Source organism: Pipistrellus kuhlii, unplaced genomic scaffold (assembly GCF_014108245.1).
Source record: "Pipistrellus kuhlii isolate mPipKuh1 unplaced genomic scaffold, mPipKuh1.p scaffold_m20_p_2, whole genome shotgun sequence".
NCBI classification, from domain to species: domain Eukaryota; kingdom Metazoa; phylum Chordata; class Mammalia; order Chiroptera; family Vespertilionidae; genus Pipistrellus; species Pipistrellus kuhlii.
In genome coordinates, this window is record NW_023425515.1 from 168,590,912 (window position 1) to 168,608,719 (window position 17,808).

The 17,808-nt window shown below is 42.5% G+C and overlaps 1 protein-coding gene across 6 annotated transcripts in view; it reads left to right on the forward strand.

Moving 5' to 3' along the window:
* Positions 1-17,808, forward strand: part of ST3GAL3 (ST3 beta-galactoside alpha-2,3-sialyltransferase 3) — a 169,386-nt gene that overhangs the window by 6,497 nt on the left and 145,081 nt on the right. For all 6 annotated transcript variants that reach the window (XM_045584725.1, XM_045584726.1, XM_045584728.1 and 3 more), the window contains exon 2: positions 11,332-11,476. In XM_045584725.1, the coding sequence (XP_045440681.1) occupies positions 11,362-11,476 (115 nt within the window). In that variant the 5' untranslated portion in view covers positions 11,332-11,361. The remainder of the gene's footprint in view (positions 1-11,331; positions 11,477-17,808) is intronic.

The following is a 17,808-nucleotide window of genomic DNA, read 5'->3' on the forward strand; positions in this document are numbered from 1 at the left end:
GAAGCTCACACCTAGCCCCGGCCTTGAAGAATCACTTGGGTGGATGTGGGTTTACAAAGCTCTTCAGACAGGAAACCATGTACACAGTGACCTAGATACACGAAAGGTGACTGCGTCCTGAAGATGCCTGAAGGATAAGAGGTCAGGCTGTGCTCGGGGCGTGTGTGGAGGCTGCAGAGGTCAGATGGCGAAGGCCTGAAGCTGCAGCTCTGGGTTGCAGGTGATCAGCAGCCACTTGGAGGATTCCAAGGTGGGAAGTCACTTTATCCGCTTTCCCTTTCCAGAGGATCACTGCAGGTGACGGAAGCCAAGGAGCGAACATCCTACTTCCCTGAAATGGGAAGTTCTGCGGTTTGCAACCACAGTACCGTGCCTCCTACACAAGAGGCATAAAATATTTACGTACGAGGAGAGATTAGAATGAGGGGAGACTGGTGGAAGGATTCTAGTGAGGCCGCCGCAGTAAATGAAGACCATGTCCATGTCCTTCCTAGGACTAGAGGAGAGGACGGTACACTGAGTGGCCAGATTATTGTAACCACCTGATGTTTGTAGGCAAATTAGCTGCATCGTATGGGATATGGAAGCCAAAGCCTGTTTGAACACCTTTGCTGTCTGCAGTTACCAAGATAAAACGTCTCCAATTCGCACAGGAACACAAGGGTTAGACAGATGAACATTGGAAAAAAGTCATGTGGTTCGATGAATCACGTTTCCAGTTGTATCATGCAGATGCCAGAGTGAGAATTTTGTGCAAACAGCATGAAAGCATGCACATCCCACATGCATGAGTACAACCCTTCAAGTGTTATGGTTTGGGGCATGGTTTTCTGGCATGATTTGGGCCCTTTAATTCGTGTGGAACAACTTCTGAATAGCACAACATACCTAATATTGTTGCTGATCAAGTTCATCCTATTATGTTGACGGTGTATCCCAATGGAGATGGCTTCTTCCAACAAGACAATGCGCCATGCCACGGTGCTCGTATTGTGCAGGAGTGGTTTCAAGAACATGAGGGAGACCTTACCTTGCTTAGGTGGCCCCCACAATCACCAGATCTCAATCCAACTGAGCATTTGTGGGACGAAGTTAAAAGAGCCATCAGATAGCTGGTTCCACAACCATCAAATCTCACAGAACTGGAGAGTGCTATTCATCAGGCATGGTGTCAGATTCCTCGCATCACCTTTCAACATCTCGTGGAGTCAATGCCAAGAAGGCAAAAGGTGGCCCGATGAAATACTGATTGGGTGGTCATAATAATTCGGCCACTCTGTGTGTGTGTGTGTATGAACTTGTGCATGGGTGGAGTCCAGCCAGCCTGACCAAAGGGAGGGGACATGGGCGGTTGGCCAGCCTGCCTGCTGGTGGAACTCCTGGTTGAGGGAACAATTTGCATATTAGCCTTTTATTATATACACTGAGTGGCCAGATTATTATGTGTTCAGAGATCATAATAATCTGGCCACTCAATGTATATGAGTCAGTAGGCCAGGATTTTGGTCAAGGCTTCACCAGTTTCTGTGGTATAACTATGGGCAGAAAATCTGTGTCTTCTTGGTTCTCAAATTTTTAAAATTGGGATAAAAATACTCATCTTTCAAGGTTGCGTGGCTCAGTGAAATGCATAGGTATTGTGCTGTTAGACATATCCTATATAATAAAAGCCTAATATGTTGAGTGTCTGGTGGTCTGGTCTCCATTCAACCAAAGTGTAATATGCTCATGATATGCTAAGGTCGCTCAACTGCTCGTTATGACATGCACTGACCACCAGGGGGCAGACTCTCTGACTGGTAGGTTAGCTTGCTGCTGGGGTGTGGCCAATCGGGACTGAGCCAGACGTGCCCTTGAGCCCTCTTGCTGTCCCTTCCAGCTGGCCAACCTCCCACATCCTTCTCTAGCCCTGATTGTGCACCGGTGGGATCTCTCGGCCTGACCTGTGCCTTCTTGCAATCTGGGCCCTTTGGGGGATGCTGGAGAGCTGGTTTTGGCCCGATCCTGCTGGACAGGCCAAGGAATCCCACTGGTGCACAAATTCATGCACCAGACTTATAGTACCTCTTATAATAAAAAAAACCCTGGTACTGTGCTATTAGACACATAAAGTACTATGCTATTAGACATATAAGGTACGTCTTATAATAAAAACACTAGCTTTAGGATTCCTAATGTTTAGTATATTACCTGGTTCATAATAAGTGATCATTAGCCTTAAATCCCACCATCTAGAGATAATCACTGCCAACATTATTGTTTTATTTATACATCTTAAGTGATTGACGATGCTGGTTTGGGAGTGCTAGACATGAGGGAATTATTCTGAGATTGAGAAGAGAAGAATTGATGTGAATATCATACCAACTTAAACATTCTTTAATTGCTAATAGATTGCATATGGCTATTCAGCTGTCCCAGCCCGCACTCAGAAGTCCCACATGCATGTGTGCATACCCTTGTGACACTGATGTTATTGTGTGCCCACTGCTTGGGCTGCTAAAATGTATGCACTTTTCCTTCAGCCTGCCGTCATTGTTATTGCTGCCTGCCTCCCCCTGACATGTGCTCCTCCTCATTCTCCTGAACGTGTTTTTAAAGAGGATAATGGGGTTTTAATTTAGATTTGTTCTCCATTAGGTTCCTCCCTGGTCATCCTGGCTGACAGGAATTCCTCCTCTCTGAACTCCCGCACAACTTAATTTATGTTATTCTGATTGAATGTCATCTACTGTCTTGTTATTTGTCTACATGTCAGTAAATTTCTCTTTTTCTTGATGTCAGTTTTCTTACAGAACAATGGAAAGATGGCATGTTAATGCATTCTTAACATGACTTGAAAAGCCACTGAAACCTTGTGTTTGAAATATATTAAACATAGGTTAAGAAAATTCAGTTACTAAGTTTTAAAGTGTATATTAGTGATTCTCAGGACTCCTTTACAAATTAAAAAATTATTTAAGACTCCAAAGAGTTTTCATTTTTGTAGGTTTATCTATTGATATTTAATGTCCCAAAATTACTGAGAAAAATTTTAAATCACAGGAATACACAAGCACAGACCACATTAGCCTCTGGAAAACTCTGCTGGAGAAAACTCTGAGAGAATGAGAGTGAACAAGGCAAATACTGCCTGGTGATTCTTATGAAAAAGGTTTTAAATCTGTGGACTCACTGATGGGTTTGGGGGTCTTGGATCACAATTTGAAAACTGGCATACAGATGTGAGGGTTTTTATTTTATTATTATTATTATTATTATTATTATTTTTAATATATATATTTTATTGATTCTGTACAGAGAGGAAGAGAGAGAGATAGAGAGCTAGAAACATCGATGAGAGAGAGTCATCGATCAGCTGCCTCTTGCACATCCCCTACTGGGGATATGCCTGCAACCAAGGTACATGCCCTTGACCGGAATCGAACCCGGGACCCTTCAGTCCCCAAGCTGACGCTCTATCCATTGAGCCAAACCGGTTTTGGCTATTTTATTATTTTTTAAAAAGTGATTTTAAAGAGAGAGAAAGAAATGGGAGAGAGAGAGAGAGAGAAAGAGAGAGAGATTGGTTACCCCCTGTACACACCCCAAACCGGTATCGAACCCGAAACCTTTGTATGTGTCCAGACTAAGAATCGAACCCACCACCCTTTGGTGTGTGGGATGATGCTCCAACCCACTGAGCCACCTGGGCAGGGCAGATCTGAGAGTTTTTATGTGTCATTCAAACAAACAAACAAACAAAACACACTCTTTTACATCTTTTTGGCAACAAAAACCTAATGATAGAAAAATTGACACATATTTTTAAAATGCACTCAGTATAGTTTTTTTTTTTTTTTAAGTTTCTACCTTTTGTTGAGACCTCCTATATTTTGAAAGGACAGATATGTGCATTTTTGGAATATCTGCTAGGTACATCCTTCTAAGAGATGTTTGTCATCCCAGAAAAGGTCATTGAACTTGGAACACTAGTATTTTTGTAAGAGAAAAATATACAAATGCTCTTTAAAAAATCTTCTTTACTGATTAAGGTGTTACATATGTGTCCTTATTCCCCCATTATCCCCCACCCCCACCCCCACTCATGCCCTCACCCCCCTGGTGTCTGTGTCCATTGGTTAGGCTTACATGCATGCACACAAGTCCTTTGGTTGATCTCTCCCCCTTCCCGCCACCCTCCCCTACCTTACACATGCTCTTTAAGTTCCAGAAATCTTATATGCACTTGACCAGTTGATAACCAGAGAACTTCTTTGAGGTGCAAGAGTTTTCATGGTTACTCACCATCTCACTGTCAAGTTTAGTTGTGATCTTATTAAAAAGATCCATTTTCTTCTGAAACTGGCCACGTTGATGCCATTTTGTGGCCCGTGAGCTGCTCTGCATCACAGATGAGCCGTGGCACAGTGCCCCCCGTGCTGCGGAGCTTTCACACTTCCCGGGCCCCACGCGCCACAAGCAGATGGCATAGGGACTGTGTGAGGAGGCCAGTGTCCATAAAGCTCATAAACAAGAGTTCTGGTATTTTCTTAAAAAAAAAAATTATTTAGTGTTGAAAGTATTCCATATGCTCCCCCCCGCCCCCCAATGAACCCCCTAGAGTGTGCCTGCCCCAGGCCTTCAGCACCCTGTTTTCTGTGTCCATGGATTATGCATGCATGCGTTCAAGGTCTTTGGTTGATTACCTTCCACCCACCCCCCTCCCCTGCCTTCCCTCTGAGATTCCGCACTCTGTTCCATGCTCCCCTGTCTCCGGATCCGCTCCGTTCATCAGTTTACTTTGTTACTTACTAGTAGATCCTACACATGAATGCGATCATGTGATACCTGTCTTTCTCTAACTGACTTATTTCTCTTAGCATTTCAATACCAGGTTGAGTGCTGGTATTTTCTTTTGCTGCCATGGCGAATCATTTTGAGTACCCTTTGAGATACACAGTTGGCTTGCTCTCTCTGTGGATCCCATCAACAGAGGATCAAACATATTGGGGGTGGTGGTGACATGTACTATGTAGTTACGCCTGCATAGCTGAGTCTGTACTGAACATGCACAGACTTTTCTTGTCATGATTAAGCAATACAGTATAACAACTATTCACATAGCTGTACTCGGGTGCATAATAATGGCTTCTAACACTGAGGCGGGTGGGCATGACTGCTATCACTACATGTTTTTGGGGGTTTGTTTTGGCATTCCTTTTAAACTTATTTTTCATGTTATCTTGCTCTCTTTTTCTTAATCCAGCATGTCCTTCATGACTCGTATTTCCAGCAATGCCCGCTTTGCTCTCTTCCATTGAAGAGTTTGTTCACGTTTATGAGGGCTGATGGAATTTTATTTTTAAAATGTTGTTTTACTGGTTTTCCCCTGAGCTCTGCCTTTGATCTCTCTGCCCTCAGTTTGCTCTTGGCTTAGAGAGCCATTTGGGAGTGGGCCAGCTGGGAGGATCTTCCTTAATGACCTTTATCTGTTCTGTCACAAAATTTTTTCTGTTAAGTGGTCTTCATCTACCATGTTCCTCCTTCCCCTTCCCCATTCCTTTTTTTCACTTTTGTTGTAGTAATTTTTTTTAAAAAAATATGTATTTTATTGATTTTTTACAGAGAGGAAGGAAGAGGGATAGAGAGCTAGAAACATCAATGAGAGAGAAACGTCTACCAGCTGCCTCCTGCCCACCCCCCACCCCCCCACCAGGGATGTGCATGCAACCAAGATACATGCCCTTGACCAGAATAGAACCTGGGACCCTTCAGTCCATAGGCCAATGCTCTATCCACTGAGCCAAACCAGTTTCGGCTTGTTGTAGTATTTTTGTTTAAATCCTAAATATTCCTTTTTATTACTTGTTCTGATAAACTCTTGCCTCTTCAAATGAAAAATGTTATATAACTAAAGCCAGGTCATTTGGATTTGAATTCTGGCTCTGCCATTTATTAGCTCTATGACCTTTCTGTGCCTCAGTTCCTTCTCTATATAATGGGAATGATAACTTCATAGGATTGTTGAGAAGATTCAGTGAGTAAAATCATATAAAACTCTTAGAACTGTAGTTAGTTCACAGTAAGTGATATATGAGTATTAGCAATATGAATTATTTTATCCCTTACATTGACTTGCAATTAGAAAATGCACAATTCTTCTGCATAGGATAATTTGATATATTGCATTATTAACTAACTACTTAAATCTGCTTAGTCATGCATAAAGTCTGAATAGGAGGTGTACATTCAACAAAAATGTTATTAAAAAATTAATGAGCTTTTCAGTAACTTGTTTGGGAAGCTGGATAATAAATAGTACGTAATAACTTCTAATTAGCTTGGCTCAAAAATACTCACAAGAGACATGCTCAGGAAATACTTTGTGGTTTTTGCTCTGTGTGATTTTATTATAATTGAGTTCACATCCATTATGGCTGATATTTGAAAGTTGGCAAAATTCTGACATTTCAGACAAAAAGTTGTTGCCTGGTATCATTCTGAGAAAAACATGAACAAACAAAACCACAAACCATATTGTAGGATGTTTTAGAAATGACAGGAGTTAGGTGAGTTTGTTCCAGTGAGTTCACATTTTAATTAGTTTTCTTTTTATGGTTAATTAAAATAACCTAGCTTTATGTACCTTATTGCCCCTTTACCTTTTTTTGTGTATACTATTACTGACAAATACTATTATTTGGACAGTGAACAGATAATTTTTGAATACCTAGCAGTGATATCATAGACATATTTCCTGCCTGGATTTAGCCAGAATATAAATGTTTAACAAATACTCATCTATATATATATATATATATATATATATATATACACACACACACATATATATATACATACATACACACACACACACACACACACACACACACACACACACATATATATATATATATATATATATATATATATATATATAAAAGCCCAAGTGATCATCTGACCGGTAGCTGTAATGCACACTGACCATCAGAGGTTAGACGCTCAATGCAGGAGGGGGAACCACAGGCATGGAAACGTGGAACAGACTGATGAATCTCAGAGGGAGAGGGCGAGGGAAGAGATTAACCAAAGACCTTATATGCATACCATTGGTCCGGTGTGAACTAAACTTTTCTCTACATTTAATATTTATATACCTATAAATTATATATATATATATACATATATACATATATACATATATATATATATATATATATATATATATAGACATACACAAAGTATACCTTTAGTATATATTACTTTTTGGAATGTGTGCAAACTAAATTATGCCTACATTGGGCCATATAATTAGAAGTTTATTTAATTTTAAACACACTGTTGCTATGCATTAGATTAAATTTTAAATGCAGATGATTCACATACCTAAGTTATGGATTCTGCTTTTAAACTGTACACTAATTCTTTGCAAAGACAAAAATGAACAACATTTTTTATAAGAGCTATGACAGAGGTCAGCGTGGGGTATTATGGGAGGGCTGTGTTTAAGGAAAGCTGCTGGAAGCAGGGAAGACTTGAGCAGCGTCCTGGAAGGTGACTCGGCATTGCTGGGCAGAGAAAATGGAGAAAGGGCTCTTAGCACCATGCTGGATCTCTTCTCACCGTTTCCGATGCCAGTCAGAAGCCAGGTCAGCTGAAGCCGGTTTGGCTCAGTGGTAAGAGTGTTGGTCTGTGGACTGAAAGGTCCCAGGTTCGATTCCGGTCAGGGGCATGTACACTGGTTGCAGGCACATCCCCGGTGGGGGGGTGTGTGGGAGGCAGCTGGTCGATGTTTCTCCTTCATCGACGTTTCTAGCTCTCTATCTCTCTCCTTTCCTCTCTGTAAAAAAAAAAAAAATCAAAAAAAAAAAAAATATATATATATATATATATATATATATATATATATATATATATATATATATATATATATTTAAAAACAACAACAACAACAAACAGAAGCCAGGTCAGATGGTGTTGGGTAGAAGAATGAACAGGAAGTGAGAAGACAGGCAACGCCTAGGGCAGGGGTCTGAGTTGGATGGTCTTAGTGCCCTCTGTGCCTCGCACAGTCTCTGGCACTAGTGTTTGTGGCATTGGTTTGGGACCGAAGAGATGAGATGGATTTGTGAGGAGGGGCTGCGTCCAGATGGCTGTGTTCCTCTGCATGCTGAGGAGAGCCTGCAGCCAGCAGCCGCCCCTCGTTACCTTGTGTCTTCATGGCTGTGCAAGGACGTCAAGTGCACCCTCAGCGCCCATCTGCTAGCCTATTAGGCTTTATTCTAGTCTGTTTTCAGTCGGGTGTCTGATGCTTGTATCTGAACATGATTAAAATGTTTTCAAGCCGAAACCGGTTTGGCTCAATGGATAGAGCGTCAGCTTGGGGACTGAAAGGTCCCGGGTTCGATTCCGGTCAAGGGCGTGTACCTTGGTTGCAGGCATATCCCCCAGTGGGGGGTGTGCAGGAGGCAGCTGATCGATGACTCTCTCTCATTGATGTTTCTAACTCTCTATCCCTCTCTCTTCCTCTCTGTAAAAAATCAATAAAATATATTTAAAAAAAAAAATGTTTTCAAGATGGTTCCAGAAGTGACATCACCATGGCCGCTCCAAGAAAACCCAAGTTCAGTTCAAACTTGCTTTGGCCGGTGACGGTGGGGCTGGGGGAATGACCTGCGTGGCACGTCACCTGACTGTGAGTTAGAGAAGAGGTGAGCCGCCCCGGGTATGGAGGTGCAGTCCCTGTGATCCACACGGCACAGGGCCTGTTGGTTCAGCATGTGGAACACGGCCGGGCAGGAGAAGCATCCGAGCCCAGCGTGCCTTAATGTTTGCTGTCACTTCCACCTACTAAGGAGAGCGTGCCTACCTGGCACCGCGATCTGGTGCGAGCATCCCCCGTGTTGTGTGGCAACAAAGGGGACATCAAGGAAAGTTAAGGCAAACCCAGTCGTCTTCCACCGAAAGGAGAATCTTCAGCGCTATGGCATGTCTGCCAAAAGTAACCACAACTTCCAAACGCCCTTCCTCCGGCTCCCTGGAAAACGAATCGGAGACCTGATGTGGAGTGCGTCGCCATGCCTGCTCCTGCCCCCCAGGGGTTGCCCGGGACCCCGCGCTGGCAGCACAGCGGGAGCACGATCTAGAGTAGGGGTGTCGAACTCAATCAGAGAAGGGGCCAAAATCTAAAATCCAGCCTAAATCGCGGGCCGAATGGTTTACTGAACAGTCATAAACTGTCATTGTGATGGAAACGCAGCGGAGTGCAGTGATGACAGCGCGGTGCGGGCCACATTGCAAGGCCTGGCGGGACGGATTTGGCCCGCAGGCCTTGTGTTTGACACATGTGATCTAGAGGCTGCTCAGGCCCCAGACCAGACGGGGCGAAGAGGACCGACCCCCTGAGAAAGGGGAGCTGGGCCCAGCATCAGAAGTCCAGCTTTATAGGCAGCCGTCCTGAGCTGGGCGTGGTGCCGGTGTTGGCCGCTTTGTCAGACCGCTAAGCGGGACCTGTGCTTGGTCTTTGGGCTCCAGAGTGAATGTGGCCGTTGAAAAATGTCTTCAGTGTTTGGACCCGTATGTTTAAGCTATATCGGAACGCAGTAGTTTCCTTATAAGAACGCTCCAGTCGCATCACAGTACTCGGTGGTAAAGCAAATCCTCATCTCATTATTTTCACTTAAAAAAATTATTGGCTCCTCTTGGGCATGAAGTATTTGGATTAATTTTAGATTTAAAAAATAGTCACGGATTTTGACTGGAGTTAGACTGAATTTATAGAGAACTGACACTTCAGGAGGATTGACATGTTTCCACGATTGAATGTATTTGTATCTTTTATGTCCTTTGGTACAAATCTTGCCCATTCCCTCCTAAGTTTATTTTTAGATATTTTATAGATTTTGTTGCCATCATGAATGGATCCCCCTCCCCTTACATTTTCTAATTGGTTATTGCTGGTACAGTTTTTAAGAAGTTTTTAATTTAATCTTATAATCACCTACTTCTTATTAGTTATTAATGATGCTTTTACAGTCCATTCTCTTGGCTTTTCTAGGTAGACAGTTATATAACCTGCCAGTGATAACTTTTTATCACTTCATTTATAATATTTGTACATAATTCCTTCTTTGTATGTTATCTCCTGGCTAAGATATCTGAGCGTGGGTGAGGAGGGGTGGTCCTGGGAATTCTTCTTGACTGACGTTACATTTAAGGGGAGCATCAAAGAATGTGCGACAGGTGAAGCAGGGTGGTGGAGGGTGTATTCCAGACAGGCCCAGGGGAGAAGAACAGTATGACAGTCTAGTCACATGAGCTGGAAAAGCAAGAAAAGGTTGCCTGGTGGTAGAAAGGGAAGTGGGAGAGATTCAGAGTCAGAGGAACTTAACCCACCATGGTTGAAGGGGATCACATGGAAAACATGAGAAGGGCCCTCATTGCTTTGGCTCAGTGTATAGAGCGTTGGCCTCCCGACTGAAAGGTCCCGGGTTCGATTCCCGTCGAGGGCATGTACCTTGGTTGCGGGCACATCCCCAATAGGAGGTGTGCAGGAGGCAGCTGATCAATGTTTCTATCTATCTATCCTCCCTTCCTCTCTGTAAAAAATCAATAAAATATATTAAAAAAAGAAAAAAGAAAACATGAGAAGGACAGAGACTGTCTTACCGCCAGCAAGGAAACGGGGACCTCGGCCCTTCTGCTACAAGGAACTGAATTTGGCAACAGCCTGGATGAACCTGGGAGCAGTTTCATCTCTCCTCATCAGAATGTCCTGCTGTCTATTTGGTTTTGGCCTGTGAGACCCAGCTACAAAACTCAGAGGAAATAAATTTATGTTCTTTTAAGCTGCTAAATGTGTGGTACTTTGTTACAGCAGCAGCAGAAAACTAATACTCAGGGGTTTAGGTAGGGAAGTCATGTCAGATTTGGTGTTACTAACAGACTACCGCTGTGCTATGTGGAAAACAGATTTGGGAGAATGCAAATTTGGAGGCAGGGAAACTTGTCTTTGGGAAATAGTGGTCGCAAGGATGGAGGGTCCTGATGGTGGGGAGGCGTCACGATTTGATAGTTGGGAGGTTGGAATGACCAGAACTTGGTCATTGGTTGGATGCCAGGAACGAGGGAGAGACAGGACACAGGTGACTGCTTGAGTGACTGGCGAAGCTGTTCTGGACACGGGTGAGCAGATGGGAATCTGCCGTGTCCTGAACTTACCGGTAATTCCAGGTTCTTCGTTTGAAAATTCTTCTATAAATACTTACTTCAAGGGAGAGTCTATCAGTAAGAGGATGGCCGCCTCTTTTAAGACCTAAGTTGGTTTTGTTCTGTGGTTTTGTTTTTCAGGTCATGTAGCAAATTGTAAATCATGTGAAGATGGGACTCCTGGTGTTCGTGCGCAACCTGCTGCTAGCCCTCTGCCTCTTTCTGGTCCTGGGATTTCTGTATTATTCTGCATGGAAGCTGCATTTGCTCCAGTGGGAGGACTCCAGTAAGTATGGCCACCCTCGCCCGTCCCCGGAAAAGCCTGCTGCAGGCCAGCGATGGGGTTTTCATGGAGCTGCTATGCTCTCAGATTCTCCAGAGATGGGCGGTGAGAGTCAGCTGACCATTTCTGGGATCTAGGCTTAGAAGTTGACTATTTTTGTTACTGTAAGTTAAGAACTTACAGAAAACAAACAAAAACAACAACTGCATGCCATGGCAAATTCTTATATGAACCCAGTGAGAAAGTGCTATTTTTTTTTAATATATATATTTTTATTAAATTATTATCTGTGTACATATTTTACCATTGCCCCCCCTCCCATACATACCCTCCCTCCCCAGAGTTTTGTGTCCATTGGTTGTACTTATATGCATGTAGACAAGTCCTTCGGTTGATCTCTTATCTCCCCCAGGTCTCCCTCCCCTCCCCGCTGTAATTTGACAGTCTGCTTGTTGCTTTACTGGCTATTTTTTTTCAATAAAAACTAAAACTGCACTGGTACTTCTAGTCCTCCAATGCTTTTTGTTCTTAATTACTGTCGTGCATTGCTGCTCCCATTTGCCATTTATTGCCTCAGGGCTTGGTAGTGAAGTTGGTTTTCTTTTGCCTTTAACACTCCATCTTCATCTTTTCCTTGAATTTTTTTCAATTTAATAATGTCTGTGTTTTATTTTTCCCGAAGAGATTCTGTCTACTCGGTCTTTGTAGCCTTTGCTGGCCCCGAACTTTCCAGCCAACGACTCCTAATCTCTTCCTTCCATTTGGACTCAGGCCTCATGCGTCAGCCAGCGTGTTCTGTGAACCTGCCCGCCCCCTTCGGACTGGCTTTCACCTCCCCCGGTGCTGCCTGGGCTGTGGCTGAAGGCTTGCAGTGAAGGCCTGTACTGAGCAGCACCAGCTTTGCACATTCTCTTTTTGACACGAGTAGTTTTCCTTTTGGTTCTTTGGTCTGAAGGCTTGTTGCAGGAAATACCAGGTAGTCTGTTCTGATTCCTGGTGAATGTCTCTTCTCTAAAGTAGTTTTATTTCCCCAAACAGCTACCCAGTAAAGGTGTAGAATTCACAAGAGTAGAGTTGGTCTCTCAGTGGGAGGTGAAAATGCTAGAATGAGTTGGAAGAGGCACCTGACAGTTGGCCTCTTGTTGAGACCTTAACATGGACGTAGCTCACTCATTTCTCACATGGCCCAAACGACTGAGGCAGTGGCAAGCCAGTTTTTAAAATACAGTGTCATATCTTTAATTTGGTGTGTTATATGGAATGTTTAAGTGCCTCTTTAAAAAAAAAAAAAAAAAAATATATATATATATATATATATATATATATATATATATATATATATATATATTTTATTGATTTTTTCACAGAGGAAGGGAGAGGGATAGAGAGCTAGAAACATAGAGGGAGATACATCGACCAGTTGCCTCCTGCACACCCCCCCACCGGGGATGTGCCCGCAACCAATGTACATGACTGGAATCGAACCTGGGACCTTTGAGTCCGCAGACCGACGCTCTATCCACTGAACCAAACCAGTTTCGGCTTTAAGTGCCTCTTAATTGCTTTGTTTATAATTACCAGCAATTACTTTGTGTTTCCGGAGTTTACTTAAATTTGTATCCCAATTTATTTTTTAAAATCAAGGAGATTACCCAAAATAAGGAGTGTTTATATCAGTGCAGTGCAGAAGTCTGTGGTTTAGAGGCATTGTCTGTAGCCATAATGGGTAAATTAATCTGTATCCATAAAATAGATGGAAACATGTGCAAGGGATGGGGTCCCCATTTCCGATAAGAGCTACTGACCTGTAGAAGACATATCAAGGATTAGATAATATTTTACTAGAGAAGATACTAACTTTATGGGAGACCTATTGTTTGTCATACATTTAATTTACTTCTTACTATAACCATATGAATATGCTGTTATTATCTCTATTTTCCAGTTGAGCAACGGAAGTATTTATTTAATGAAGTTTCATTAGTTTATCTAAGTTACACAGTTAATGGCTTTTGGAATTTGTCAAATGCTTTTTCTGCATCTATTTTTAGAATCATATGTTTTCATCCTTTTAATTTGCTTATGTGGTGTATAACATTAATTGATTTGTGGATATTGAACCAATCTTGCATCCAGGAAAAAGCTTCACTTGATTATGGTATATAATTTTTTTAATGTATTGCTGAATTAAGTTTGCTGATATTTTGTTGAGGAGTTTTTGCATCTATGTTCATCAGGGATATTGGCCTATAAGTTGCTTTTTTTTTTGTAGTGTCTTTGTCTTTGTTATCAGGGTAATGCTGGCCTCATAAAATGATTTTTGGTAGCCTTTTCTCCTCTTTAATATTTTGGAATAGTTTGAGGAAAGGTTTTTTTGTTTTTTGTGTGTGTGTATTGTTTTTTTTTAGAGATGGTAGGAGGGAGGAAGGAAGAAGAGAAAGAGAGAGGGGGAGAGATCGATTGGTTGCTTCCCACACATGCCCCAACTGGGGGTAGGGGTGAGCCTGCAACCAAGGTATATGCCCTTGACCAGGAATTGAACCCAGGACCCTTCAGTCCACGGGCCAATACTTAACCACTGAGCAAAAATGACCAGAGTGAGAAGGATAGGTGTTAATTTTTCATTGAACGCTTGATAAAATTGCTTACCTTTTCAAATAACTGGTTCTTTGTTTCATTGATCTTTTCTATTGTATTTAAGTCTCTCTTTTGTTTTTCTCCCACTATGATTTTTATTATTTCCTTCCACTTACTTGGGGTTTTGTTTTTCTTTTTACTGTAGTTCCTTTATATGTAAGGTGAGATTTAATTTTTTTAGATTTTTCCTGTTTCTCAAGGTGGTAGGTCTGTATTGCTATGAATTTCTCTCTTAGAACTGCTTTGGTTGTGTCCCATAGATTTTTGAGATCATGTTTTCAGTTTCGTTTGTCTCAGGTACGTTTTCCTCTTTGATCTCATTTTTAATCTTGTTTAGTAGCTTGTTATTTAGCCTCCATGTGTTTTTCAGTTTTTTTCTTATGGTTGATTTCTAGTATATCATTGTGATCAAAGAGGATACTTGATATATTTTAGTCTTTTTAAATGTATTAAGACTTGTTTGGCAGCCAGACATGTGGTCTGTCCTGGAAAATGTTTCTGTGCACTTGAAAAGAAGGTTTACTAGCATTCGATTGCTTTTGGGTGAGATGCTCTGGAAGTATCTACGAAGCCCATTTGGTCTAATGTGTCCTTTAAGATTGCTTTTTCCTTGATTTTCTCCTGGATGATCTATCCATTGATATCAGTGGGGTGTTACTGTCAATCTCTCTCTTTGTTTGTCAATGTTTACTTTACATATTTAACTGTTCCTACATTGAGTGCATAGTCAAAACAAATGTTTTACAACAGATTGAATTAGAAACTGATGAAAATCCAAATTCCTTTTATTAACTTGTAAATTAAAGAGATTTGCAGAAATGTAAAACTACTTATTTTCTACTTTTTCTGTTTTAGAAAAGTTATTTTTTCTATTGTGAATTTTAAGTGAATTCATACTTTTAAAAATGTTTAAAAAAAATATATATATATATTATTGACTTTTTACAGAGAGGAAGGGAGAGGGATAGAGAGCTAGAAACATCGATGAGAGAGGAACATCAATCAGCTGCCTCCTGCACACCCCCACCAGGGATGTGCCCACAACCAATATACATTCCCTTGACTGGAATCGAACCTGGGACCCTTCAGTCTACAGGCCAACGCTCTATCCACTGAGCCAAACCGATTTTGGCTAAAATGTTTTAATATAATAAATATTAATATAATCATTCACCCACATACACAAACACTCTTGGAGTTCTTAGTAAGTTTTAAGAGTGTGAAAGAGTCTGATATAAAAAATTTAAGAACCATTGTATTCTTGAGTCTTCAGAAAAGGGGAGTTCAGAGATTGGGGGACTTTCAGAAGTGAGAGTGTTTAGGGATTGGTTGACCATTAGCTGTGGATTCCCAATTACATGAATAAGGTTGTTGTTGAATAGGCAAGGATCAAGAGTTTTGTTTGGGGCTTTGAATGTTTTAAATTTTTATCACTGTTCTGAATACATATAGCTGGCGGCTGTTCTTTTTTAAAATTTTTTTATTTTATTTATTTTATTTTTAAAAAATATATTTTATTGATTTTTTACATAGAGGAAGGGAGAGAGATAGAGAGCTAGAAACGTCGATGAGAGAGAAACATCGACCAGCTGCCTCCTGCACACCGCCCACCGGGGATGTGCCCGCAACCAATGTACATGCCCTTGACCGGAATCGAACCTGGGACCTTTCAGTCCACAGACCGACGCTCTATCACTGAGCCAAACCGGTTTCGGCTGTTATTCTTTATCATCATTGCAGAATACTGACTTTTTTTCTCCGAGCTCCAGTATTTTTATTCTTATTATGAACTTTTTTATTATCAGCAATAGTTGGCACAGAAAAGTGGAAAAATCAGATTTTTACGTTATTAAATTTACTCCGTTTCGAGCCATTCACAGTTGCCTCCTGCTGTTTTGGTCTGACTGCCAAGTGCCTTTATATGGTATTTTAGCTTTTTACTGGAGCGTTGCTATGTAGCAGCCTCCTGTAGCCGCTAGAGGGCAGGAGAACCTTTGGATTGCCACGGGGGGACAGGCTGTGCTGCGTTCCTTCCTTCTGGCAAAGTCGTGTATGGGATTGTTCTTTAACTCATTCATTAAGCCATGTGCACCTATATCTGTCAGCGGTGGAAGCAATAGAGAGGTGAAGGAGAGAGCATAGATTTGGAGTTACATACAGGGCGTCCCAAAAAAATGTATGCACACTTTTAACAGCTGATAGCTCCATTTTGAAAACGATACGTATTTTAATAAACACTGCCTTTTATAATTATTCAAAGTGTTTGTACACTTTTTGGGGGGACACCCTAATCTTGCCTTTTGCTCTCCCCTCCCCTCTTGCAAATTACTTAGTGAACTAGTTATAGAACTTGAACTCTCTCAGAGCTTAAGTATGCAAGACATAATGCAATATGCAAGACATACCAGAGAGCTGAGGCTTCTGGAGTGCACTCGTTCTGGCTTTGAGTCCTAGTCTGTGACTTGGTAATTTATTTCCTCTTTGAACCTGAGCTTTATCACTTGCAGAACGAGTTAAAGATTTAATGAGTGAATGCATGTAAAGCTTTTAGCACTGGGTTGTGGTGAGCACTCAAGAAATAACTGTCCTGATTATAATACCAGGTACCAGCACAGGTAAATAATAGATCCTCAGTAATTTTTGTTACATGGCTCTTTGTTGTATACTTAACTAGAGGTCCGGTGCATGAAATTCATGCAGGGGTGGGGGATGGGTCCCTTCAGGCTGGCTTGCACCCTCTCCAAGCCAGAACCCTTCGGGGGATGTCCAACTGCCTCTCACAACCCGGGACCGCTGACTCCTAACCACTCACCTGCCTGATGGCACTATCTGTTCCCCTGCTGGCCTGATTGCCCCTAACCGCCCCTGCCCTGCCCCGCACCCAGGACCCAGGATTCCCTCCTCCAGCTGGCTGCAGGCATGCGGGGCCAGGGCTTCCCTCCCTCCGGCTGGCCACAGGCACCCAGGACCCGGGGCAGATGCCTTGTCCTTCTCCCGGGCTGCAGGAGCTGGTGGCTGGGACCGCAGGGAGGGCATCTTGTCCCTCTCCTGGGCCACAGCCCTCGCCACTGGTGCCTGGGACCATGGGATGGGCGGCTTGTCCCTCTCCTGGGCCGCAGGCGAAGGTGCAGCCCCTGGCGTCCGGGACCAGGGGTATGCAGCTTATCCCTCTCTGGGGCCACAGCCTGCCTGGTCCCCATTCCTCTCTCTTGGGAGCTCATTTGTGCCTGTCTGGTCCCCATTTCTGTCTCTTGGGAGCTCATTTGTGCCTGGCTGGTTCCCATTCCTCTCTCCCCAGTGTTGAGTATCTGAGCCATTATAGTGTGATAGCATGAGGGAGTGACAACCATTTGCATATTAGCTCTTTACAGGATAATTTCTTTATTTGATTACAAGCAAGGTGGTAATATTATCTTTGGGATAATCTCAAAGCTTCTTTTCTCAGAGGGGCTCTCAAAATGCGGTCTCATTTATTTTCTTACAAAGCATTAGTCTTTTAATAATATAATACGGCCCTAGCCGGCTTGGCTCAGTGGATAGAGCATCAGCCTGTGGACTGAGGAGTTCCAGATTCGATTCTGGCCAAGGGCACATGCCTGGATTTCAGGCTCAATCCCCAGTGGGGGTGTGCAGGAGGCAGCCAATCGATGATGCTCTCTCATCATTGATGTTTCTTTCTCTCCTTCTCCCTTCCTCTC